The sequence below is a fragment of the Podarcis cretensis genome (genome assembly GCF_951804945.1).
Source record: "Podarcis cretensis genome assembly, chromosome: 2".
In the NCBI taxonomy this organism is placed as follows: domain Eukaryota; kingdom Metazoa; phylum Chordata; class Lepidosauria; order Squamata; family Lacertidae; genus Podarcis; species Podarcis cretensis.
In genome coordinates this window covers 74,740,357-74,766,088 of record NC_137171.1, presented here as the reverse complement: position 1 = coordinate 74,766,088, position 25,732 = coordinate 74,740,357, and the positions used below count along the sequence as shown (strand labels likewise).

General features: G+C 44.2%; 2 protein-coding genes across 2 annotated transcripts in view; one reads left to right on the top strand and one right to left on the bottom strand.

Moving 5' to 3' along the window:
* The window catches only part of GRM2 (glutamate metabotropic receptor 2), a 94,958-nt gene that overhangs the window by 13,773 nt on the left and 55,453 nt on the right, over positions 1 to 25,732 (bottom strand). The window contains exon 3 of the mRNA XM_079968038.1: positions 1,303 to 2,140. Within this exon, the coding sequence (XP_079824164.1) occupies positions 1,303 to 2,140 (838 nt within the window). The remainder of the gene's footprint in view (positions 1 to 1,302; positions 2,141 to 25,732) is intronic.
* On the top strand, positions 17,861 to 20,084 carry IQCF6 (IQ motif containing F6). Its single transcript, XM_079968066.1, has 3 exons — positions 17,861 to 18,009; positions 19,143 to 19,220; positions 19,643 to 20,084. Exons 1-3 carry the CDS (start codon positions 17,875 to 17,877, stop codon positions 20,000 to 20,002), a joined length of 573 nt encoding a protein of 190 aa, XP_079824192.1. The 5' UTR covers positions 17,861 to 17,874; the 3' UTR covers positions 20,003 to 20,084.

Sequence of the window (25,732 nt, the reverse complement as noted above, 5' to 3'; positions counted from 1 at the left end):
TGTGCAGAAAATCCTGTTTCATTAGAATGCAATGTATAGAAACCCATTTTTGGTTATTTTTAATTACAAATATCAAAATGGATATTCAGGACAACATGTTAGAAATGAACCAAAGCCTAACAGGGTGCTTTGTCTCTTTTGACCTTACAGTTTCAGTTGCAAGTGCCATAATCATGTGTTTGAGCATGCTAAATGTGCTCACATCTTCTGTTCTGCTGTTTTTCTTTTCATTTTTGTTATTTCAACCCATAATTTCATGTTCCCAGGCATTGTAATGTTAGAGACGTGTGTCTGTTGCCCCTACTGTATTTGTTTGTATAGGCTCAGCAAACCTGTGGGTGGAATAGCCCGAAGGACCAATCTAGACATGACAGTACAGTGGTACATTGGTTTAAGAACAGCTTAGTTTATGAACAACTTGGATTAAGAACACTGCAAACCTGGAAGTAGGTGTTTTGGTTTGTGAACTTTGCTTTGGACGCAGAACATGTTCTGCTTCCTGTTGAGCGTGTTCCATTTGTAAATTGAGTCCCCTGCTGCTATGGGAAAGCATGCCTTGGTTTAAGAATGCTTTGGTTTAAGAACGGACTTCCGGAACGGATTACGTTTGTAAACCAAGGTACCACTGTAGTCACATGACTGGCTTCATGTGCTTGTTTTTCCTTTATTAAACAGCAGCCACAAACCCCCTGATCTAGACAAGGGCCTCAAAGGAGCCACAGTGTTAAAGCCTCCCTCCACCAACCTTGCAATCTCAGTCTAGATTAGGGCTCTTCAGGGCTGCTCTTTAGAGAGAGAAAACAGGCAAGAAAGGGCTAGTTAGATGATTAACACCGTGTCTAGGGAAGATGCAATGTTGTGAGGACTTTCCCCATTTCTTCCTCCTCCTCATTATCAGGTTGTGTGCTATAAGGCTTCTCACCACAGTGAGTGCTTGTTGGTCAAGAGATGGAGCAGAAATGGAGAAAGGCAACTTTCAGGCTAAGTTTTGTTCCCTTCTCAACAGCAGATCAGAGTTGCATGCAGACCCAGAGCCAGCAACCTTAGAAGGAATTTGATATCAAGCTAAAGTGAGCATTCTGCCAGGGCAAGCATTTTGGCTGGCCAAACGGAGCAACCCCACATCTCCTCCCTCCCATTGTGCTGCATGTGCCCATACAGAAAAGCACATATTTCCCCCATATAATATGAGAATTAGCCACGAGGCCTCACTGACCACCTTAGGCCGAAGCTGCACCCTTCTTCTCCCATCACACCGCAAGCCTTTATTTTCCCACACCCCAAAGCACAACCTCGGCTTACCATCAAATGTCACATTCAGCATGAATTCCTTGTAGAACCTCTTGCCATTCACAGGCTTCATGGGGTCGCAGAGCTTGGTGGCGTTGGGGCACAGCGCTTGGTACATGTTGTGCAGGGCGTGCGCCATTGCGTAGACCGCATTGATTACAAACATGATCTTGGATTCCTGCTCAAACTTGCCTGTCTTCAGGGAGAAGCGGCTACAGTTCTGGCTGTGGAAGCTACACTGGAACTTGTGTTCCCAGAACTCCCGGAACCAAGGGTTTCGGCTGTTGTTGTAGGGGTCAAGGTTCCGGAAGTACACTGCGAATTCCTGCACTGGATAGGAAGCCAATTCAATGGTGATAGCTCCCTCAGCTATTGGCTCACTGCCAGCCACCACACTCTCAAGAGCACCCCAGCCATCACTGGCCACCCACGTGAAGGACACGTTGATCCTCTGAGCGGCTGCCAAAAGCTCTCGTGCATCTTCGCTCCGGGTGAATAGCACCACCACCCTTGCGCTGGGCTTCTGCAGCAGGGCCTTGATCACCCCGTCAAAGGTCTTCTTGTTCATGGAACGGCCCACTTTCTCAGAGGTGGCGATGCAGATGTTGCGAGCCCGGGCTTGTTGCTCAAAGGCTTCGATGCCTGTTTCTCCATAGTCGCCTTCTGAGGCCACCGTGGAGACGTAGGTCCAGTTGAAGAAACGCAGGATCTCGGACATAGCCTTCGCCTGGTAGAAGTCTGGTGGGACAGTGCGAGCGAAGTAATCGTAGCGAGTCTTGTCGCTGAGCTTGGCACTGGTGGAGGCATAGCTGATCTGGGGGATCTGGAATAGTCGCAGTAGGTTAGCCACCTGAAGGGAAAGAGAGGAAGGAAGGAAGGAAGGAAACAACTTGATGAGCAACACATAAGCAGCAACAGGAGAAATGGCATAGTTATGAAGCAGCAGTGGCAATGAAGAATACTCTACCTGCTCTGTAGAGGAAAATGTGATAATTTAAACATAATGGCCCATAAGACTCTCCTGTTGACATTTGAAAGAGGAGGCAGTTCATAAACCTCATGTTTCCCAGATCCTAATTTGAGCAACTCTACCCTGAAAATCAGACCAAACCACAGCGTGGGTGGCACTGTGGGTAAAACCTCAGCGCCTAGGGCTTGCCGATCGCATGGTCGGCGATTCAAATCCTCGCGGCGGGGTGAGCTCCTGTCTTTCGGTCCCAGCTCCTGCCCACCTAGCAGTTCGAAAGCACAATTAAGTGCAAGTAGATAAATAGGTACCGCTTTCTAGCGGGAAGGTAAACGGTGTTTCCATGTGCTGCTCTGGTGCCGGTTCGCCAGAGCAGCTTCGTCACGCTGGCCACGTGACCCGGAAGTGTCTGCGGACAGCGCTGGCTCCTGGCCTCTAGAGTGAGATGAGCGCACAACCCTAGAGTCTGTCAAGACTGGCCCGTACGGGCAGGGGTACCTTTACCTTTACCCCGAAAATTCAATTTAGAAATCAGACCAAACCATGGTTAAGGAAGTTTAACTATGGTTTAGTTTGTGGTCTGAACTGACAAAACAAGCATTTGCAGTCAACCAAAAAACAGAAACCACTGCTTGAAGTGGGTTTTCAAACTATGGTTTCTGCTGCCAGTGGTTTGGCATGAGATCTGACTTGACATGCCATAGCTATAGATATCCTTCTGCCTTCAGATGCTGCTTCACCATGTGAAGGAAATGAGCAACATGCATTTAAGAAGCTGAGTCCAGAGAGGATGGAAAATGAAAATGCACAATAAGCTCTAAATTAAAGCATGGTTTGCGTTCTATATGATTCTCAAACTGTGGTTCAAATTCTAAACTGTAGTCAATGCAAACCATGGTTTGGTGTTTAGAACAAAATTGATCATAGTCTGTCAGTATATCTGGTTTAATGAGATGAGGAAGAGAATGGAAGAACTACAAGGTACAGGTACCCAGATGGCATTGCATAAGCTGGCATCTGAACCTTCAGCAGGCAATGCATACACACTTCCTAACCTTTTGGTGTAAATATGAGGACGAGCAAATTGTTCTCTAAAAATCAGAGCTCAAATTCAGAGTAAATAATATGCTCTGTACCACACCCAGATGTATCTGCACCAGTAGAGGGACATACTGATGGTCTAATATTTAAACTAGTGAAGGTTGGTCCATTAGGGCAATTGGGATGCTGCCCCACCAGCTTCAGCCTGCCCTCAGCCAGCCCTCACCTGCCTGCCTGCCTTCTTGCTTACATCCAGCCCAGAGAACTCCCTGTCAGCTTCCTTTTCTTCAGTCTATGTGTTTCCCCTTGTAAAAACTCAGAAGGAAGGCGAATAGGAGCAAAACTAGAATTAGCTGGTTCTGCCTGCCATTGACTCTGGCTGGCTCCACCTACTTCCGGGCTCCCTGCGTCCCACTCCACCAGTCGCACTAGCCACCAAGGATTAAAACATTTGCTGTTGAAAGCATATCCTTAATATTGCAACCCATTTCTAAGGCATTAGGTTAACAGCGGTTAACACTGTTGACCTTATTTGCCTTGTCTGAGCTAATCATTTATGACACATCAATGCTACACTGATGTTTCTTTACTATGGATTTAAAGCGTTTCGTATGAAGTGAAAATCTTTGCATTACGTCTGCTGGATGTTGGAGCGCACAAAGAATAAATGACACAGAGAGACACATGTTCGGTGGGCACCTTAAGTCTGAGCCACAGAATACAAGTAGTGTGATGTCCTGTGGTGTTGAAATGGCCTAAATCATCTTCCTGGACCATTGAAATTAACCCCTCGCTGAGATGAATAGGGCATTTAATGGGGACTTTCATTGTGAGCTTCTTGCAGCTTCTTGCAGACAGATGTGAACTCATAAATACATGGATGGCATTTTGGACACATTTTCTCTGGAGCTGCAATAGCTAAAACCCTGGGGTTTAATCTCGATCAAATCAATAGGCATTTGCCACTGGCCTCAGTGGGAGTTGGATTGCAAGTGGGAAGATAAGATGATGGTGAATTAGGTAGCAGCTTCATACAAAAATCTGATACATGTTTCCCACTATATGTTCTGACCTACATATGACTGACTGCATGGTTAGCCCTTTATAAGGAACTAGGCTAAATCACACCAAGCTACCACAGTAGAAAAATAAAGCAGGGTCTATTATGTGTTGTACTCAATGAGCCACTCTTCCCATTAGTTTCAAGCTACAGACTCTTTATAATTGGAGACAGCAAAATAACAAGCCTCTCTAGATTGTCAGCATCTTGTTTTGGTTTGTAAAATCCTTCTTTCCTGGCATGTGGAAGAGGCATGGCATTGATTGTCACACACGCAGGAGCACTTCTAACCATGACTGCACATGCAGCCATAACAAATGTATGCATAAGGCATCCTATTGACAGCCTCCCAAGCTCTCTGCATGCATAATTGGTACAAATGTCCATCACGTTTGCAGGATATTGCTCAAAGACCGTACTTTGCAACAAGAAAAAAGCTAATAGAAACCTGCCTCTTAATATGAGAGCTTGCTCAAGGATGACCAACTTGGAATGCCAATTCCGAAATCATTTTGAATTTTTACTATGGAACTATTGCAATTTAGGCTGTGGAGGGGCAGCCTGCCTCGCCTATATTCAGTACCACATATCTATCCGATTACTACGAAAAAACCACATCAAGCACTCTCAAAATACGCTACTTTTTTGCAATACATCCAGGAAGAGGCCTTTGAACATTAATCTGATAATCTTATTTCTCTATCAGCATGTTCTTGCTCACTCCACCCCCATGGAAACTGAAATGTTGCATCCGGTCTATTAAGCAGACTCATAAATTAACACCCCCTCCCCAGACCATATGCAATGCATGCATATATATATATATATATATATATATATATATATATGCAACTCAGTATAAGAAAGTAAGGGACGCAGGTGGCGCTGTGGGTTAAAGCCTCAGCGCCTAGGGCTTGCCGATCGAAAGGTCGGCGGTTCGAATCCCTGCGGCGGGGTGCGCTCCCGCTGCTCGGTCCCAGCGCCTGCCAACCTAGCAGTTCGAAAGCACCTCCGGGTGCAAGTAGATAAATAGGGACCGCTTACCAGCGGGAAGGTAAACGGCGTTTCCGTGTGCGGCTCTGGCTCTGGCTCTGGCCAGAGCAGCGATGTCACGCTGGCCACGTGACCCGGAAGTGTCTCCGGACAGCGCTGGCCCCTGGCCTCTTAAGTGAGATGGGCGCACAACCCCAGAGTCTGTCAAGACTGGCCCGTACGGGCAGGGGTACCTTTACCTTTACCTTTATAAGAAAGTAACAGTATGTGTGCATTTACAGAGTACCTAGGGGATATGATCAAAGAAAAGGGGAGGGGGAACCCTCCTCTCTAAGGCAATATCTTAGGAGCATATCTAAGGAGTCTGAACAGAAAGGAAGGACTAGAATTGCCAACTCTCAGAAGATGATGTCTGGTCTACTCTTTTGCATTAACAGCATATATATATGAAGGCATCAGCAGGTGGGCCATTATCACCTACTAAAGTAGAATCTGTTGATCAAGCTCCTGTAAAAAGGACTATAAAAATATGGAAACCCTAGGAATAATTTTCCTGTAAATATAAAGTAGTAGGTTGTTTATTATTATTATTATTATTATTATTATTATTATTATTATTATTAATCAATACTCCAGCATTTATGCACATAGCACAGAGCTATATATTCCAAAACAAGGAATTGCACGAAATCTAAATTACTTAACATGTCTCTTTAGTTATTTGAAATATTTTTTCTGCTTTTTGACCAAAAATGCCCAAGGCAGGTTGCAACAAATGTATATCTATCTATCTATCTATCTATCTATCTATCTATCTATCTATCATCTATCTATCTATCTATCTATCTATCTATCTATCATCTATCATCTAGCTATCTATCTCTGCCAACCTAGCAGTTCGAAAGCACGTCAAAGTGCAAGTAGATAAATAGGCACCGCTCCGGTGGGAAGGTAAACGGCGTTTCCGTGCGCTGCTCTGGTTCGCCAGAAGCAGCTTAGTCATGCTGGCCACATGACCCGGAAGCTGTACGCCGGCTCCCTCGGCCAATAAAGGGAGATGAGCGCCGCAACCCCAGTGTCGGTCACGACTGGACCTAATGGTCAGGGGTCCCTTTACCTTTACCTATCTATCTATCTGCCACCTTTCCTTGTCAAACTCTTGGGTCTTTCAGGGATGTGGCAGGCAGAAACTCAACAGATGATGCATGGAGCTTCAAAGAAATGGATATCTTCACCTGTTGAGCTTGCAAACCCTGAGGATATTTCTTATATTTCCTTTATGACATGATGCAAAGAAATCCAAAGCTGTTAGCTCTAATGCAGTACAGGTTGCTGAAAACAAGCTGTTACGACCGAGGCCCGATATTCTCCAGAACATTCATGACCAACAGCTGGAATAGTTTACTCTCGGTCATTATTTTACACTGTCATTATTTCCCTTGTGGTCTGAAGCCGTTCTCCAAGCTGTTATGGAACTATATCTTACAGATTAATGGTGTGCTTTTATTCTTCAGAAACCACCGCCAAACAAACAAACTCCTGCCTCACAGGAATGCTGTGCAGTGACACTTGTCCTTCTCCGCTGCACTGACTAGAAGGGGAGGGGAGCGGCTTCTGGCTCTGCAAAGAACGACACAGTACGATGCACTCACTGTGCAGCAAAGCAGAGCCATAGGCCACTGTGCTGTCATGAAAACAGTTGAGTTGGAATTCAGGTCCTGCAAAACTTCTGGGAGAAGGAGAAGCTTCAAAGCTATGAGAGAGTGGCTTGGATTTTCAGGCTCAAGCTTCTGCACCTTCTTTACTGTGTCCAAGATCTTCTCAATGACCTCAGCTGAAAGGTTGGCTGCCCCTGATTTAGAGAAGGCAAACACTCTCCTGTGAGTACCACGCAAACCACTTGGGCTATGTTGGCCAAAGGGGTCATATGCTAGTGGACAGTGGACGTCGGTTGAGCCGATACATTCTCCACAGAGAAGAGGCCCACCTACAAAATATGTCAAACAGGACATTGAGTCCAGCAAGCTAGAAACCCAATAATCATTGTGGCTGGTGATCCTGGGCACCAAAATAAATCCTGTACTGAGGACATGCTGTTGTCCCCCTCTTTAAAATACTTGTGGAGATCTTGATGAAGAATGAAATCAAGGAAGCTGTGGCAGTCCATCCCCTTTCTCCACCTGAGGCGAAACAGGAATATGCCGCCATTACCACTTTTGCTGTGAGGTGGAATGCCCCCACTCTTGCCAAATTTGGGGAGAGAGGGGGCATTCCACAAGGCCTTGGCACTTGTCTTCTCTGCCCGGTGGGTGAGGAAGATGAGCTGCAACACTTCATGCTTGTAATGCCCTGCTCTTGCCTCACCACTCGGTGAGAGGGTGGATATGGGCCATGTCAGGGCATCTTCAATGAAAGGCCTCTCTTCTCCCCAATAGCCATGGAGGAATCTGAAGAAGCACCTCTGGTGAGAATCGATGGCCAGGCACATGTGGAGACAGGCTCTCCTCCAGGTTCCTGTTGGCAAGCCTTAAAGGTCAAGATCGGCATTTTCAAATGGGCCCAGAACCACACCAGTCACCAGTGGTGTCAGCAAAGCAGTGGTGAAATATATATATATTTTAATTCCTAGCACAGCTTGTTGTCTAGCAGCCATGGTCTAAACTAGCGGTGGGGAACCTGTAGACATAATTAGGCTTGGCACGCCTCCCCAATTTCCCCCATGAGGCTGTTTTGGCCAAGCCACACCCACCTGGCCTACACCAAATGTCATATGGGATGTCAGGTGGAGGGCAGGGGTTTGCAGCACTGGCAACCAGAAAATCACTATCAATACAAGCACTGACAATTAGCTGGTGATCAGTGTCTGAAATGTGTTGTGCCTTTGCCCATGCAATTTGATCTCAAACCACGCAGGCCAAGGAAAGCAGATTACCTGACATCATTGTGATGTTGGGTGATTGATAGGAGGGTGGTGCTGTCCATCAGTCTAAGTTGGCCCATGGAAGATGAGGGAGGTAAGGATCTGGCTTATGGGCTGGAACCAGTTCCCTGCCATTGTTCTAACTTAACTGCAGTTTCTGAACTGCACTTCCTGAGAGATAGCCCCATGTAAAATATTGCAGTCGTCTCACCAGGAGGTTACCAGAGAAAGGGATTGACCAAGGCGAGGCCTGATATACCACAAGTTAGATATCAGGCATGATGTTAGGTTACGTAATAAACTCAGGTAATTAGTAGGGAATTTGTGAGATGATGCTAACATACTAACGACAAAATGTAAAAGCCAGAAGGAATTTTGCGGAAATGTCTAATATGTAATGTTAGTGTGGAAGATCACAGAATTTAAGCAGAAGTGGTTGCGTGGGGTAAAAGCTTCCAGTATATTATCAGGAGGGAGAATGACAAGCACCTATTACAGTCTGAAGCCAAACTAGAGCAGACAAAGCAGTACGGTTACGGTTACTATGGATGCTATAGCTCATGTAAAAGGCAGCAGAAGGGAGGCTTCACTAATAAGGTTGTTGCAGATCCGTTCCTGTAAGAGCTGCAAGGCAGGCTACACAATTCTACGACTGATGTAGATCACAGTGATGTACAAGCAGATGTTGTGCAGGGAGAAAGCTAATCTGCTGCCTTTGTGCCTGGCCTAAGAGCCCTTCCGAAAGAGGAAAAACTGAAGAGCAAGTCAAATAATCTACCAGCAGTGAAAATGTGCACCCAGAGCTGCGGATGGTGCTGCTGCAGTCTGCGACTCAAACTCTCCACTTGGTCCAGATGCTCTGCAGTAATGCTCATTATCTTCAAAGGGGAGAAATCCTCACTAATGAGGTTGTTAAAAATACAGACTACAAAAGAGGCAGGCTAGAGGAAAAAGCCCTGCCATCTGATAGGCTCCTCGGAGTTGAGAACCAGAACACACTTCACAGCTCTGGATGTGTCAAAACCTTGCTGCATAATTAACATGCACAAATAAATTTTAAGCAGAAAATTACATTCCATAGCGGCAAGAAGGCACCCGAGATGGCAAATTGCCCTTCAAGGACTCCCCACCGGCAGTGTCAAGGGCATTTGACCTAAAGCCTTGTGTTTAACTGTATACGCTGTGGGGAATGGGAACAATCTTCCACACCTGCCAGGCTTGATTTTAGAATTATTAGCATGATGTTATAATTTCATAACCCCTTGCAGAACGGGGCTTTTGCAAGACTCAGTGCAAAACTCCGGGCCATTTAAGACCTCTACAATAACGCAGCCATTTCTCTCTTGCTAATGGACTGTTGTTTATTTAACAGCTATGATCGTAATTATGGTAGATTGCCTCTGTAACAGCTGGGGGGTGGGGCTAAGTAGCTCTTTTGTTCAAATGTTAAAAAAGATCTGTAAAAGTAATGCTAGTTACCCATTAGACTTTAGTGAGAACAATTTATCTCTTGTCACCAACTTGTCCTTAGAGCCATAGCATGAGACTCTTAATCTCAGGGTCAGCAGTTTGTGCCCCATGTTGGGTGAAAGATTCCTGCATTGCTGGGGGTTTGGACTAGATGATCCTTGTGTTCCCTTCCAGCTCTACAGTTCTAGGATTCCATGATTATCCAAGGGAAAGCACAGATCAGGTAAATCCACTTCCATACTGCATTAGGCTACAATTTTCCCCACAAGTTCCAATAGGTGTTTGTGTGCCTACAAATTTGGAAGCAAAACAAAGCTACCCAACATATAAGGGAGTGGTTTCTACATACTGGGGGACTCCCTTAGGTAAGGACAGATTTAACTAACCAGTCCCACCAGTGGAAGTCCACACAAGGACTTTCACTCATGCAGTGGGGCTCCCCCCCTCTCATCCCCATATGCCCCCCTTCAGATCTGCTCTGGAGGGTCAGGAGACAGCCCCCAGAAGAGCCCCCAGGGGGAGGAGAAGGCAGATCACTTCCCTCAGGCAAGCAGAAGTGCTTGTGTGGCTGGTGATCAGCTTTGTGCTTTAGCATATGCGCCGCCAGGGTGCAAAGATCCGCCCAGCGCCCCCAAATTTAGTTTAGCCCCCAAATTAACTTTGGCATTCGTCGTAAAATGAAGAAAAAATGCAGCTCATGGAATTCATAGTGTGTGTGTGCTCTAGGTGCGTTTTTGCGGAAATGTGAAACTAAAATTGCGTGCTGAAACGCATGTGTAGAAGATCCCTAAGTACTAAGTAGTTAGTCAAAGAAAATGCTGACAATTCGCGAAAATAAACATTTTTTTAAACGATTTCTCTAAATGAATTTGAACTGTAAGTGATGAAATTCAAACGCAATTTGCAATGTTTTGCTCGGGGTCAGCGGCACCTTTGACACGACTGATCTCACGCAGCTTGCATGCAGCTAGCAGGAAGGTGCGAGATCAGTCATGTCAAAGGTGCTGCTGACTCAACCCACTGCCACATAGCAGCTCAATACAATACATAACATAATATTTTGTAAGAGTTAATTTCGCGTGCACGCCGCCATTGAGAATGACAAGTGCCGGCTTCCGGTCGGCGCCAGTGTTTAATGGCGGTCTGAGCCTCGAGCTCCGAGGCAGGACTGCTTCGCTAGTTCGGGTCTTACCCGCTACGGCGAGTGGGGGACCCCTAAAATCACAGGCGCGGAGCCTGTGAACAAAGGAGATTCGTGGGCACCTTTTGCGCCCCCCGGCACTGTGAAGGAGCCTTTTTAAAGGCTTCTGAGCGGCATCGGGGTAAGCGCGGTGCTGAGAGTCGTCACCCAGCTAGCGGAGTGAAGCCGCGTCGCCATGAACGGAGAGCGCCGATTCCTTCCTGGAACTGCAAATTGACTACAACACCCGTGAGTAAGATTGGAAATTGACGGGACACTAAAATAAGAAATTTGGCTGAAAACGGGAAAGGCATAAATTAAGGAAGTCTGCCTCCCCGGAGCTGCAGGAGAAACAAAGCAACGAAAAATCAAGCTGCACTTGAAGGGAACCTTTCTTTTTTTTTAAGCTGTCAAACTGACATCGGACAGGCAGGAGAAGGGGGGAAAGGATTGGGACGTTGTTAACCTGCTGGAAAATTAGTGGGAAAATAAGACCTTCCACTGTCAAACCCCCCCAGGACGGGCTGCCTAAACAAGACACCGGGATATGAACTGTCATTTAAAACTTTTTAAAGTGGGGGCTTGTTTGTAACAAAGTTACTGGACTTTAGATTTACTCTGTTGCATGTTGGCTACATAGAAGACAAAGAGTTTACGGTTTGGACATTGGAAATTACTGGCTACTGTTATACTTTCTTGCTCCTTTGTTTTTCCTGGCCATTAGGATACAATTGAATGCTCCCTCTAGAGGGTCTCAAGTGAAATTGTTGCATTGGGAAAAGTAGCAGTGGGATTTTCCACTTGGAAACTAATTCTGTGAAAACGACCTTGAGGATATGAGTGGCCCAACAGAAGAGATAGTAACAAGGCTTAAAGCAAAACAATCCCAGAAGAAAAGGGGCTCGATATCAGGAACTGCACCAGCTGCACAGGAAAAAACAGCAGCTTCTATGGATCCTATGACACAGGCACTTCTTAAAATAAATCAATCTCTGGAAGCACTGACAAAGCTGTCGACAGAGAACTCCAAAAAATTAACAGAGTTGACAACAAGACTAGATGTGAACACAGCCAGCGTAAAGTCTAATACAGATTCTATAAATAGATTAATCCAGGAGAGTTCTGAAACACGAAAGATTGCAGAAAGTGCAAAAACTACGGCTGAGGAGACAAGGGAAAAGTTTGGGCCTATTATTAAAAAAGTGAACGAGCATGATGCAGCCCTCTCTTTATTGGAACTTCAGAGGAAAGAGAAGAATTTAAAACTAAGACTGGTTCCTGAAGGGGAAGGGGACAACCTTGTGGAATTCCTTACAGAGAACTTTGCAGTTTTTTGGAAAGAGGAATGGGCGGAAGATGATGAATTTGAGATAACAACAGCCTTTCGGCTGGGCAGGAGACAGGACAAGAAACCAAGGGATTGTCTAATTACACTGAGATCAAAAGAAGAAAGAGATAAAATATTGAACTTGCATTATCAAAAGGCACTGGTGATCCAAAACTGTCAAATACAGATTTTTAAGGACATTCCCAAGTATATTTTAGAGGTGAGAACCTTCTACAAAAGCTTAGCAGACCTGTTGAAGAAAAACACCATACCATTCAGATGGGAGTTCCCACAAGGACTGTCCTTTAACTTTAAAGGAAGAAAGATCAAAATAAAAACAATTCAGGATAAAGAACAATTTCTGGAGAGATACCTGGAGGATTTGCAGAAAGGAACTGTAGAGGAGAAAGAACCACCTGATATAGCAAATCTATCATTTGGACTTTTACCACCACCATCGGAGGAAGAACAGGAGCTTGGAGCAGTTGGAGGAACAGGTATTTAAACACAAAATGTCTCTGCAACTTCTTAGTTGGAACTGTAATGGCTTGAACCTTCCTCGGAAAAGACGACAAGTTTTTCACATCTTGAAGAGAGAACAATTAGATGTAATATGTTTGCAAGAAACCCATATTGCCAGGATACACAGGAAATTATTGATAAATAAGAGACTTGGTCAAGAATTTATCTCATCAGACAAAGTGAAAAAAAGAGGTGTGGTGATTTATGCAAAGGAAAAATTGGCCCCAAAATTGATATTTAAAGATGAACAAGGAAGATACCTGGCAATTGAAATACAAATCCAAGGAGAAAAGATTTTGATTGTCGGAGTATATGCCCCAAATGAAGGGAAGGCAGAATTCTTTAAGAAGTTGCATGAGACACTAGTTGACTTTATAGACTATAAAATCGTAATGATGGGAGATATGAATGGAGTTGTCTCAACAAACATGGATAAAGCACAGAGACAAGTGATCTCAAAAGAAGGGAGACTACCAAAGATCTTTTTTGAAATGACTGAAACTATGGACTTGATTGATATTTGGAGAACAAGGAATCCTCTAGAGAGAGAGGGAACTTTCTTTTCTGAGGCAAAAATGACATGGACAAGAATAGACCAAATTTGGATTTCTAGCAGTCTGGCGTCAAGAACAAAAAAAGTAGAAATATGCCCAAAAACTTGCTCCGACCATAATGCTGTGAAGATGGAGATGAAATTAACAACAACTGGATCCTTTAGATGGAGAATGAATGACACCCTTTTTAGGGATGAAGAGATTTACAAGAAGGCCCTTAAAACACTAAAAGACTATTTTGAGATTAACAGGAAAACAGATGTGGAGAAAAGAACAATTTGGGACGCAAGCAAAGCCGTGATGCGAGGTTTCCTAATTCAACAGAATTCTATAAAGAGGAAGAAACAAAACGAGAGGAAAGAAAAAATCCTAGAAAAAATAAAAGAAGGAGAGAAGAAATTGAGGTCCAAACCAAAGTCCCATGAGATTTTGAGAGAAATAAAGTTTTATCAGATGCAGTACATGGAGCTCATGAACCAACAAATAGAATGGAAGATAAAGCAAATGAGACAAAGAACTTTCGAATCAGCGGATAAATGTGGGAAACTTCTGTCATGGCAATTGAAAAAAAGGCAGAAAATGAACACTGTGACAAGTCTAGAAATGGATGGAAAAATTATCCACAAACCTAATGAAATAAACAATTGTTTTCAAAGTTTTTTTAAGAAATTGTATGCACAAGGGCCAATTAATGAACAAGAAATAGAAGAATTCATCAGAAAATATGGTTTACCAAAAATTCCAGAACAAAGTAAAAGGATCTTAAATGAGGAAATAACAGAACAAGAAATAGAGGGTGCCATCCAAAATATGAAATTGGGAAAATCACCAGGACCAGACGGCCTGACGGCTAAATACTACAAAATGCTGAAAGAATGGTTGATACAACCATTGAAGGAAGTTTGCAATGAAATTCTGAAGGGGAAAAAGGCACCTGAATCGTGGAAAGAGGCTTTCATCTCACTTATACCGAAAACAGAAACTGAGAAGAACCAGGTCAGAAACTACCGCCCTATATCCTTACTTAATGTGGATTACAAAATTTTTGCAGACATTTTGGCAAAAAGATTGAAAAGAGTGTTGATAGAGGAGATTCATAAGGACCAAACAGGCTTTCTCCCAGGGAGACATATGTCAGACAATGTGAGGAACATTATAGACATTTTGGAGTTGCTAGATGTTGACATTAATAGGAAGGCAGTTCTGATTTTTGTGGATGCGGAGAAAGCCTTTGACAATATCTGTTGGACTTTTATGAAAAAGAATCTCCAAGGGATGGGGGTAGGTCAAGGTTTTGAAAACGGTACAGGTGCAATATATTCCAAACAAAAGGCCAAGTTAATTGTAAATAATGTGGTAACAGAAGAAATACCCATAGAAAAAGGTACACGGCAGGGATGCCCAATATCCCCTTTGCTTTTTATATCAGTCCTGGAGGTTTTGTTAAACATGATTAGAAAGGACCAGTTGGTTAAAGGAGTTCAGGTCGGAGCTAGACATTACAAATTAAGAGCATTCGCAGATGATCTAGTATTGACCTTGCAACAGCCAGACACTAGTACTAAAAGAGTATTAGAATTAATTGAAATATTTGGTCGAGTAGCAGGTTTCAAATTGAACAAACAAAAAACGAAAGTGCTGGAAAAAAATTTAACAATGGAAGAAAGAGAGAGTTTTCAGAATGAAACAGGCTTGGAAATAACAAAAAGGGTAAAATACCTGGGGTTAAACTTAACATCCAAGAACGTGAACCTATTTAAGGACAATTATGAAAAAAGTTGGTCAGAGGTAAAGAAGGATCTGGAAATATGGTCAAGGTTGAAACTTTCCTTGTTAGGCCGAATTGCTACTATTAAGATGAATGTATTGCCTAGAATGCTGTTTTTATTCCAGACGTTGCAGATTTTGGACAAGATGGATTGTTTCAAGAAGTGGCAGAAAGACATATCAAAATTTGTCTGGCAGGGCAAAAAGCCCAGAATTAAATTTAAGATTTTAACTGATGCAAAGGATAGAGGGGGGTTTGCCCTGCCGGACTTAAGACTTTATTATGAATCGGCAGCTTTCTGCTGGTTGAAACACTGGCTACTTCTTGAGAACACTGACATTTTGGACCTGGAAGGGTACGACAATAGTTTTGGTTGGCATGCATACTTATGGTACGACAAGGTAAAGGTGTATAAAAGCTTTAAAAATCATATTGTAAGGAAAGCATTGTATAATGTTTGGATTAGATATAAAGATCTGCTGGAAAGTAAAACCCCTAGGTGGGTGTCACCAATGGAAGCTAGGGAAGTAAAAAAGCTTAATATGGACTCTAAATGGCCAAAATACCATGAGATTTTAGAATATGATGGTGAAAGGGTGAAACTTCAGAGTTATGAGAAACTAAAGCCTAAGGTCCGAGATTGGTTGCATTATCATCAGATAAATGAGACATTTAAACAGGACAGGAAAATAGGATTTCAGAAAGAGAGGTCAAAACTAGAGACAGAATTGTTGGAACCCAATACTAAGAACTTATCAAAAATGTATAACTTGCTGTTGAAATGGAATACTCAGGATGAAACGGTGAAATCAGCAATGATTAAATGGGCACAAGATATTGGTCATGATATTATGTTTGCTGACTGGGAACAGTTATGGACCACCGGTATCAAATTTACTGCATGTAATGCTTTAAAAGAAAATATTATGAAAATGATCTATCGGTGGTACATGACCCCAGTCAAGCTTGCAAAAATTTACCATTTGCCTAATAATAAGTGCTGGAAATGTAATGAGACTGAAGGCACCTTTTATCACCTTTGGTGGACCTGCCCAAAGGTTAAAGCTTTCTGGGAAATGATCTATAATGAAATTAAGAAGGTCCTTAAGTGGACTTTTCCTAAGAAACCAGAGGCTTTTCTCTTGGGCATGGTTGGCCAATTGGTGCCAAAGAAGGATAGGATTTTCTTTATGTACGCCACTACAGCAGCAAGAATTCTACTGGCAAAGTATTGGAAGATGCAAGAACTACCTACTCTGGAAGAATGGCAAACAAAGGTGATCGACTTCATGGGACTGGCCGAGATGACGGGCAGAATCCGTGACCAGGGGAAAGAGTCAGTGGAAGAGGACTGGAAGAAACTTAAAATATATCTTAAAAACAATTGTAAAATTGAGGAATGTTAAGATGTCAGGGGGTAAGAGGTAAAGAATTGCAGCAGTAATCAAAAAAATATTAAAGGAAACTTTATGAAAGGGAATTAAGACAATGGACCTAAGGGTTGCTAAAGAACCATTAAACAAGGATGCAGGGATGGGGAGGTATGGGGAAGTCAAAAGAAAGAAGGGTATGAAATTATGATTTTGAAGCTATATTGTTTTATACTGTTTTTATTATCTGTCTGAAAAATGAATAAAAATTATTATAAAAAAAAAAGAGAATGACATTTGCCTTTGTTGACTCGTCTGACAAGTGCCGCCATTCTGAATGCCAAGTATCGCCTCTGGCGCGGCGCGTCTTTGGTAAATGAGTGCACAAAGTCGAAAGTCCTTTTGTGAAACAGTAGGTATACATTTCGGTGATACCTAGATATATACGTATTTTGTGTTTCTAGCTAGATCAAAATTATTTATTATTTCATAACAGGTAGATAGTTAAGAGCTTAGGTGGCTTCAGCAGCCAACACCTGGCACCCCCCCCCCCCGAATTTGGTGCCTGGGTAAAGATGGCCCTGGTGCAAGGGGTTCCCTTTCCTTTTTGCTAAAGGTTTTGGGCGGCCAGAGATGAGATTGCATGGAGTTTTCCACAATATCTCAGTGGTGTGGATGGGGCTGGCTTCAGAAGAAGGACAGGCTCTAGCCACCTTGCAGAACCTCAGGGTTGGCCAGGTTTGTCAGAAGATATTGTGAGCTAGGCTGGCCAAGGTGTCTCTGGTTTGCATTGTCGTTTCGCTGCCTGGTCCTGGACTTGGTTGGCCCACCAAGTGCTGTGTTGAACCAGCTGCCCAAAATATTTATTACCCCAGAATGCCTCTGGACCCAGAAAGATGGTGGGGGAATGAAAATGCCAGATGGGCAGAGCTTTGGAGGGTGCCCTGCCTTGTTCCGTTACACACCATGGCTGACCACAGCCACCCCCCAGAACCTGCCATTCATTCACTGGCATCGTTTGTGGGCCCACCCAGACTGCAGCACCCCAGATGCCCACCACAAAGTCTGACCCTAACAGTGCAACTGCGTCTGGCCATGGGTGTGAAAGAGAAAACAACACTGAGCCAGGTGCGCCCACAGCCATACAGGAAGGGGGGAAAGGATGGTTGTTGTGCCATCAGTTGGCAGGTGCAGTTGCTTGCTTGTATGAACATCCCTCGCCTAAGCTCAGCCTTCTCTGCCAATTAAAAAAAACTGGCTCCAGAAGGAAAACTTCCTCCTGTTTCCATGGTGCATGCACACACAGAAGTGACATTTCTCTAGCCCAGCCAGTTAAGCAATGACAAATCCTATCTGACAGACTCATTCTTAACTAGTGAGAATTAGAGCAGGGGAGTGTCGGCGTGTTCATTATGACATCAGAGTTTACAACCCAGCTTGATGTTGCGATTCTAAGAGAGCTTCAGTTGCTAGAAGCAGATCATCATTTCCCCTTGAGACATGGGCTTTCCCTGAAAGAGATGATTGCTTTCTGCAAAAAATGTTGCGTAAGTTGAGTGCCGCGTGCCAATCTTCCTTTGCAAAGTGTCTTAAAGGTAAATGTAAAGGTACCCCTGTCTGTACGGGCCAGTCTTGACAGACTCTAGGGTTGTGCGCTCATCTCACTCTAGAGGCCGGGAGCCGTCCGCAGACACTTCCGGGCCACGTGGCCAGCGTGACGAAGCTGCTCTGGCGAGCCAGAGCCACACACGGAAACGCCGTTTACCTTCCCACTAGTAAGCGGTCCCTATTTATCTACTGCACCCGGGGGTGTTTTAGAACTGCTAGGTTGGCAGGCGCTGGGACCGAGCAACGGGAGCGCATCCTGCCGCGGGGATTCGAACCGCCGACCATGCGATCGGCAAGTCCTAGGCGCTGAGATTTAACCCACAGTGCCACCCGCGTCCCCGCAAAGTGTCCTACGCTACAGAAAATACTATGATCAGAACCTGAGTCCTTTGTTGCACTGCCATCCTCATGTCTCCAATGGTATCAGTGGGAGCTTTCTTCCCCAAGCCAAACAACAGCTGGGGCAGTTGGCTGTGTTTTAATTATGATAGTGGAGGAGAGGAGGGTGAAACCAGGGGTGGCCTGTTCAATTTAACCACTTGAGCTGAAACCGGACTTGCCGTACCACCACCCTGCTGGTGCCACACCACACCAGCCTTCCTTATTTGCTTTGTGTGTTGGTGCCCACAAAGCACCAGCAACAGTGCCAGCTTTGAATGACGCTTCTCTGCTGGTGAGGGTGGGGAGCCTGGGCTAGGGCGAGCTTTGCACACTGTAGGCACATTCAGATACATCAGTAGCCCACACAATCTCTGGAATTAGGATGGAACAACGGAACAGTTAGCTTCTGGAACATGCCTGAACCGCACATCTATTTTTAGGAAGTAAGCACTGGTTTTCATAAAAAGCAAGATGTAGTGTAGTCAGTTGCTGCACCACCCTCTTGCTCATTAGTCAAGCGCCGGCCTTTTGCACCCAACAAATGCAAAATTACATAAATGGAAGGGCAGCCATTGGTAAAGAGCTTGAATGCTCTTGTAGCGTAAGGCTCAGCAGTCCTACAGACTCTTTTGACCCTTCTCTATGCTTATATTTCTTTCTTTTTTCTTTATGCTGGCCATCTTTTCATAAGGCACGCAAAAAATCAACGTCGCCACCGCCAACGTCACCACCACCTTCAATGCCAGAAACTTCGAAAAAGGAAGTTAAGGTACATGCCAGACTTTCTATACAGGCAATTTTGCCTTCCTAGAGGCATCTGGGGGGCCACTGGGAGAACAAGATGCTGGACTACATGGGCCATTGGCTTAATCCAGCAGAGCTCTTCTTACGTTCTTAAGCGCTTTTCCTTCACTGCCACCATTCCTGCTTCCAGGTAGGTTGTTTTTTTTTAGTGAGAACTATAAGGTTGTGGCCTAGCTGTTAGACACAGGTGGGAAAAGACCATTTTCAACATCCAGTTTGCATCTTTTCAGTTTTGTGTCTTGTTTGGCTGACGGAAACTATTAAAAGTCTGACACAATATGACTGATTCTTGTATGAGAGAGAAAACTAACAGGGAAAGGGATTTGTGCCTCGGCCCCTTTCTGCTTATGTTGTAGTGACAACTGAGTCATTGTTTCCTACTTTTAGGCTGCTATTACCATCCAGAAATGGTGGCGTGGTACTCTAGTCCGCCGTAGCCTGCAACACGCCATCGTCTGTGCATGGTTGGTCCAGAAATGGTGGCGCATGATTTCCTTCCGGAGACGAGAAGAGAAAAGGGCAATGGCATTATCGACGTACATTTGGTCTGAGAAGGCTTCCGTCCTCTTGCAATCAATGTTTAAGATGTGGCTTATGAGAACACGGTACAAGAAGTATCAAAGGGCAGCCCAGATCATCCAAAGTAACTGGCGGCACCACAGCTTCCGGAAATCCTCCGGCTCCTATTCTCTTAGCAACCTGAATCAGGATGGCATAGATTTGAACATTGAGATTGTTGTTGAGTAAAGAGTCTCTGTGGAGAAGGTAGAAGAGACTGCTTTCAAACTCAGACTCCAGGGAGTGAAATAAATGCATGCTTTGTCATACAGTTGTACGGCTGCTGTCTGTTTACTGTGGGTGGACGATTGCCATGGATTTGACTGAAAGCAAAGGCTGATCACACTCTAGGATTTGACAAAATGAATGCTGATGTTCATTAATAGTCCAGGGTGGGCAAGGGGTGTCTCTTGATGGGACCCTATTGTTAGATGATTAATTATTAGATTATTTATTAGAGTCTCTGGAATGAGTAAGTCACCAGTGTTTGTAGATTGTGTATGTGTGTCAGCAGTCTGAGGCAGGTAAACACAGGCAGGCACAGCAGATAGGTACACAGAGTGAGCCATGAGCTAAAGGCTGGAAGCATCTTGGAAGCACAGTGCTTCTTTCTAGAGATCTGATGTCAGGTAGCATGAGGGTATGGTACTATGGTGTGCATTTTTGTGTTTTTATATTGTAAACCAACCTTGTGCTCCTTGGCTGAAGGGTGGTATAGGAATTTAATAAATAATCCTAGAATCAAAGAATTGTAGGATTGGAAGGGACCCTGAGGGTCATCTCGTTCAACCCCCTGCACTGCAGGAATCTCAACTAAAGCATCCATGACAGATGACCATCCAGCCTCTGCTTAAAAACCTTCACGGAAGGAGAGTTCACCACCTCCTGAGGGAATCCGTTCCACTGTTGAATGGCTCTTGCTGTCACAACAAAGTTCTTCCTGATGTTTAGTCAGAATCTCTTCTATTGTAACTTGATAGTTACAAGAATAATAAAAATAGTTTACAATGCATAAATAGCTTCTCACATACATGGAGTCATTTCCAATGTAATGTTTGGCTTCCACTGGACAGCTCTTGGAATGTTTCTTCTGGGCAAAATGTGTAAAAGAGTTTAAATAGGTCGTTCACATACAGCATACCCCTAGACAATCTATGAATTGTGAAGTTCTGGTGTTCATTGTGTAGTCGTCACTCAGAATACTGCATGGATGAACCATTCTGACATGATATTTTCACGTGCAAACATCTAGGAACATTGGAAGCTACCTTATACCAGGTCAGAAAAATTGCGCAGTTTGCTCATCAAGAGATTGGAACTGGCTTTCTAGGCTCTCACATCACATCCTACTCAATCCTTTTTAACTGGAGGTACTGAGAACTGAAATTTGGGGTAGCCTGCATGGAAACATGTGCTCTGCCATGAAACTATGGACCCTCCACTAAACTAACATCCCTATGAACCTGTGCCCCCACCCTCTAACCTGCTGTTATTGGACTACATATCCCGTCATCCCTGGCCTTTGGTCATGCTGGCCAGGGCTATTAGGAGTTGGCATCCAGCAACATCTAGGGGGCTTGATGTTCCTGACGGCAGCCATATTAGGAATTATATAGAAGTTGTGCCGCAGAGGCAACACTTTACTACAAAGCTGGCTGCTTATCCTCCTCTGACCCCAAACTGCGATCCTTTTGCTGTGCTGACTACTGTTCCTTAGATCACTATGACAATGCGAAAGGAAGAGTAGTTTGGGGGTCAGTTTGTTAGTTTAATTAGTTCTATCATGACATGAGGCAAGCAAAAGAAGATACCACAATAAAGTCTCTCTCTCTCTCTCTCTCTCTCTCTCTCTCTCTCTCTCTCTCTCTGTGTGTGTGTGTGTGTGTGTATGCACACCACACCAGGGACTATCAGAGCAGGGCCAGGAGAGCCTCAAGCTCAAAGGAGGCCTCAAATTCAGCATCTGTTAAGTTCTGCAACTTGTTTTTATGCACATAGGACCGAAATGCAACATTCACAGTTTAGAACATTTAAGCAAGTAAGAAACGTGATTTGGCAAAATGCTTTTAAAATTTTGTTTAACTGATACAGATATAGTTATATTAAAGAGTTTTAAATGGTAATGACTCAGCAGAAGGCCTACCCCCCCCCCTAGTATTATGACTGTGAAGTATTATGACCCACATTCCTCTGTGGCAGGAAGTTTGTGCTGGATCATTCTGTGAGCCAAAGTGTTAGCTTGGAGTCAGAGGCAGGCCCTTCTGCCATTTGTTTTCCTTTTATTTTTGGAGAATGTTTGCTTGCAAAACACAACAACAACAACAACAAAAAACAAAACCACAGTGAAGAACTGATGGCGTTCACCACATTTTGTTGCCTGGAAGGCCTTTTGAAGAGGAGGAGAATGGGAAGCTCTCCTTTCCCCCTTCCCTCATTGCCTAGAATTCCTTCACTGCTACCTACCTAGGCAATTATAATTCCACCATTGCCGCAAGTGTGCCTAGGCAACATTATTCACTCATTGTCTTTTTACAAAAAGGTTATGATCATTTTGAACCTTAAAACAGGAAAAACCTTGGATCTACCTATCCAGAATTTGGTAGGGTTAATCTCTTGGCTGGCTACTATGTACCTATGTGGGGGGAAACTCAGAAATTTACAGCTGTTCTGGTTTCCGGGCAGAAGTCAATGAGAGGACTGTAGCTTTGGTTTTCCTAATATTGTGAAAGTCTCCCAAACCAATCTGAGGTGAATGTAGCCCTAATCAAAAGCACTAGAACAGGTTGTGAAGTCAAGTGGATGAGGGGAGAGTTCATGTAGCTCTAGTGCTTCTCCTTGTCCGCATCCCCGAAAAGGTCTTATAATAGTCAAGGTTCTGAAGGATAAATGGATAGGATGGATTGAATGAGAATACAGCTATAGATAAAATGCAAAACTTACCACTCTAGCCAAAACTGGGAGGAGAGAAGAGTGATACTGTTTAAGCAACTATTCTAACTAGACTAGTAGTGTAAGTAACTAAGACACAGGAGAGGCAACAATTATTATTTTTTAATGAAGAAGGGACAGGAATGGATTGTGAAGAATGGAAAAGAGTTGAGAAGGCTTTGCCCATGGAGGGCTCCTTGAAAAAAGAGGGTGGAAACAGTTTACTGCCTATGGGTGGGCTTTTTCAAAATGGGTGGTGAGTGGGAGAGAAGAAGCATTGGGACTTATTCACCTCCTGTTTGCTTTGCTGGTCTTGCAGAGCAAACAACAGGCACCTAATCTCCCCACTGAGGAGTGACTGGAAAACAGGACAGATAGTGGAAAAAACAAGGGGATTGACTGATGTGTTGTTGTGTTTACTGTGTTTGTTTTGCTACCTGCCAGCTACATCAAACAAGTATGAAGCTTTTGAGTGTGTGTGCATGTGTTGGAGTGGAGGAAGAAGCATGGGAACTACTGTGCTTGCTTTGCTGCCTACCAGCCATTGTCCAGAAAGTGGGAGAAGCAACAAGAGGAACAGCCATTTTAGATCTGGTCCTAACCAATGTTGATGACCTGGTTAGTGGGGTAGAAGTGGAAGGATCATTAGGCGCGAGTGATCATGCTCTTCTGAAGTTTACTATACAGCGGAAAGGAGCAGCCAAGCATACTAGGACTCAATTTCTTGACTTTAAGAAAGCCGACTTCATAAAACTTAGGGAAGTGCTGGGTGAGATCCCATGGACAGTAATACTAAAAGGAAAGGGAGTTCATGATGGCTGGGAGTTTGTTAAGAGGGAGATAGTAAAAGCACAACTTCAGGCAATACCAATGAGACGGAAACATGGAAGGTGCCTAAAGAAGCCAGGGTGGCTATCTAAAGAACTTTTAACTGAGTTAAGATTAAAAAAGGATGTGTACAAAAAATGGAAAAGGGGGGAAACCACCAAAGAGGAATTCAAACAAATAGCCAGCACGTGTAGACACAAAGTCAGAAAAGCTAAAGCACAGAATGAACTCAGGCTTGCTAGAGAGGTTAAAAGCAACAAAAAAGGCTTTTATGGGTATGTTCGTAGCAAAAGGAAGAACAAAGAAACAGTGGGGTCACTCAGAGAAGATGGTGAAATGCAAACAGGGGACACAGAAAGGGCTGAACTCCTCAATGCCTTCTTTGCCTCAGTCTTCTCCGATAAAGAAAACAATGCCTGACCTGAAGAATTTGGAGCAAATGATTCAGCAGAGGAAACACAGCCCAGAATAACTAAGGAGATAGTACAAGAATACTTGGCTAGTTTAGATGTATTCAAGTCTCCAGGGCCAGATGAACTGCATCCAAGAGTATTAAAAGAACTGGCAGATGTGATCTCAGAACCACTGGCAGTCATCTTTGAGAATTCCTGGAGAACAGGCGAAGTCCCGGCAGACTGGAGGAGGGCAAATGTTGTCCCTATTTTCAAAAAGGGGAAAAGAGAGGACCCAAATAATTACCGCCCAGTCAGTCTGACATCAATACCAGGGAAGATTCTGGAGCAGATCATTAAGCAAACAGTCTGTGAGCACGTAGAAAGGAATGCTGTGATCACCAATAGTCAGCATGGATTTCTGAAAAATAAGTCATGTCAGACTAACCTGATCTCGTTTTTTGACAGAATTACAAGCCTGGTAGATGAAGGGAACGCAGTGGAAGTAGCCTACCTTGATTTCAGCAAGGCATTTGACAAGGTGCCCCATGATATTCTTGTAAAGAAGCTGGTAAAATGCGGTCTTGACTATGCTACCACTCAGTGGATTTGTAACTGGCTGACTGACCGAACCCAAAGGGTGCCCATCAATGGTTCCTCTTCATCCTGGAGAAGAGTGACTAGTGGGGTGCCACAGGGTTCTGTCTTGGGCCCGGTCTTATTCAACATCTTTATCAACGACTTGGATGATGGACTCAAGGGCATCCTGATCAAATTTGCAGATGACACCAAACTAGGCGGGGTGGCTAACACCCCAGAGGACAGGATCACACTTCAAAACGACCGTGACAGATTAGAGAACTGGGCCAAAACAAACAAGATGAATTTTAACAGGGAGAAATGTAAAGTATTGCACTTGGGCAAAAAAAACGAGAGGCACCAATACAAGATGGGTGACACCTGGCTTGAGAGCAGTACATGTGAAAAGGATCTCGGAGTCTTGGTTGACCACAAACTTGACATGAGCCAACAGTGTGACGCGGCAGCTAAAAAAGCCAATGCAATTCTGGGCTGCATCAATAGGAGTATAGCATCTAGATCAAGGGAAGTAATAGTGCCACTGTATTCTGCTCTGGTCAGACCTCACCTGGAGTACTGTGTCCAGTTCTGGGCACCACAGTTCAAGAAGGACACTGACAAACTGGAACATGTCCAGAGGAGGGCAACCAAAATGGTCAAAGGCCTGGAAACGATGCCTTATGAGGAACGGCTAAGGGAGCTGGGCATGTTTAGCCTGGAGAAGAGGAGGTTAAGGGGTGATATGATAGCCATGTTCAAATATATAAAAGGATGTCACATAGAGGAGGGAGAAAGGTTGTTTTCTGCTGCTCCAGAGAAGCGGACACGGAGCAATGGATCCAAACTACAAGAAAAAAGATTCCACTTAAACATTAGGAAGAACTTCCTGACAGTAAGAGCTGTTCGACAGTGGAATTTGCTGCCAAGGAGTGTGGTGGAGTCTCCTTCTTTGGAGGTCTTTAAGCAGAGGCTTGACAACCATATGTCAGGAGTGCTCTGATGGTGTTTCCTGCTTGGCAGGGGGTTGGACTCGACGGCCCTTGTGGTCTCTTCCAGCTCTATGATTCTATGATTCTATGGTCCAGGCCGCTTTGAACCCCTGAGAGGGCCTGTGCTCCACTGCTGTAAGTGAGCCTTTCCCTTTCATACAGCCTTTGCCCAAACCACTCTTGGGAAGCAAAGAGGGCTGGAG

Coding starts and splice junctions, on each gene's coding strand:
- IQCF6 (XM_079968066.1), top strand. CDS start 17,875: ATGACATCAGAGTTTACAACCCAGCTTGATGTTGCGATTCTAAGAGAG. Junction 18,010..19,142: donor CTTTCTGCAAAAAATGTTGC/GTAAGTTGAGTG, acceptor TCTTTTCATAAG/GCACGCAAAAAATCAACGTC. Junction 19,221..19,642: donor CTTCGAAAAAGGAAGTTAAG/GTACATGCCAGA, acceptor TCCTACTTTTAG/GCTGCTATTACCATCCAGAA.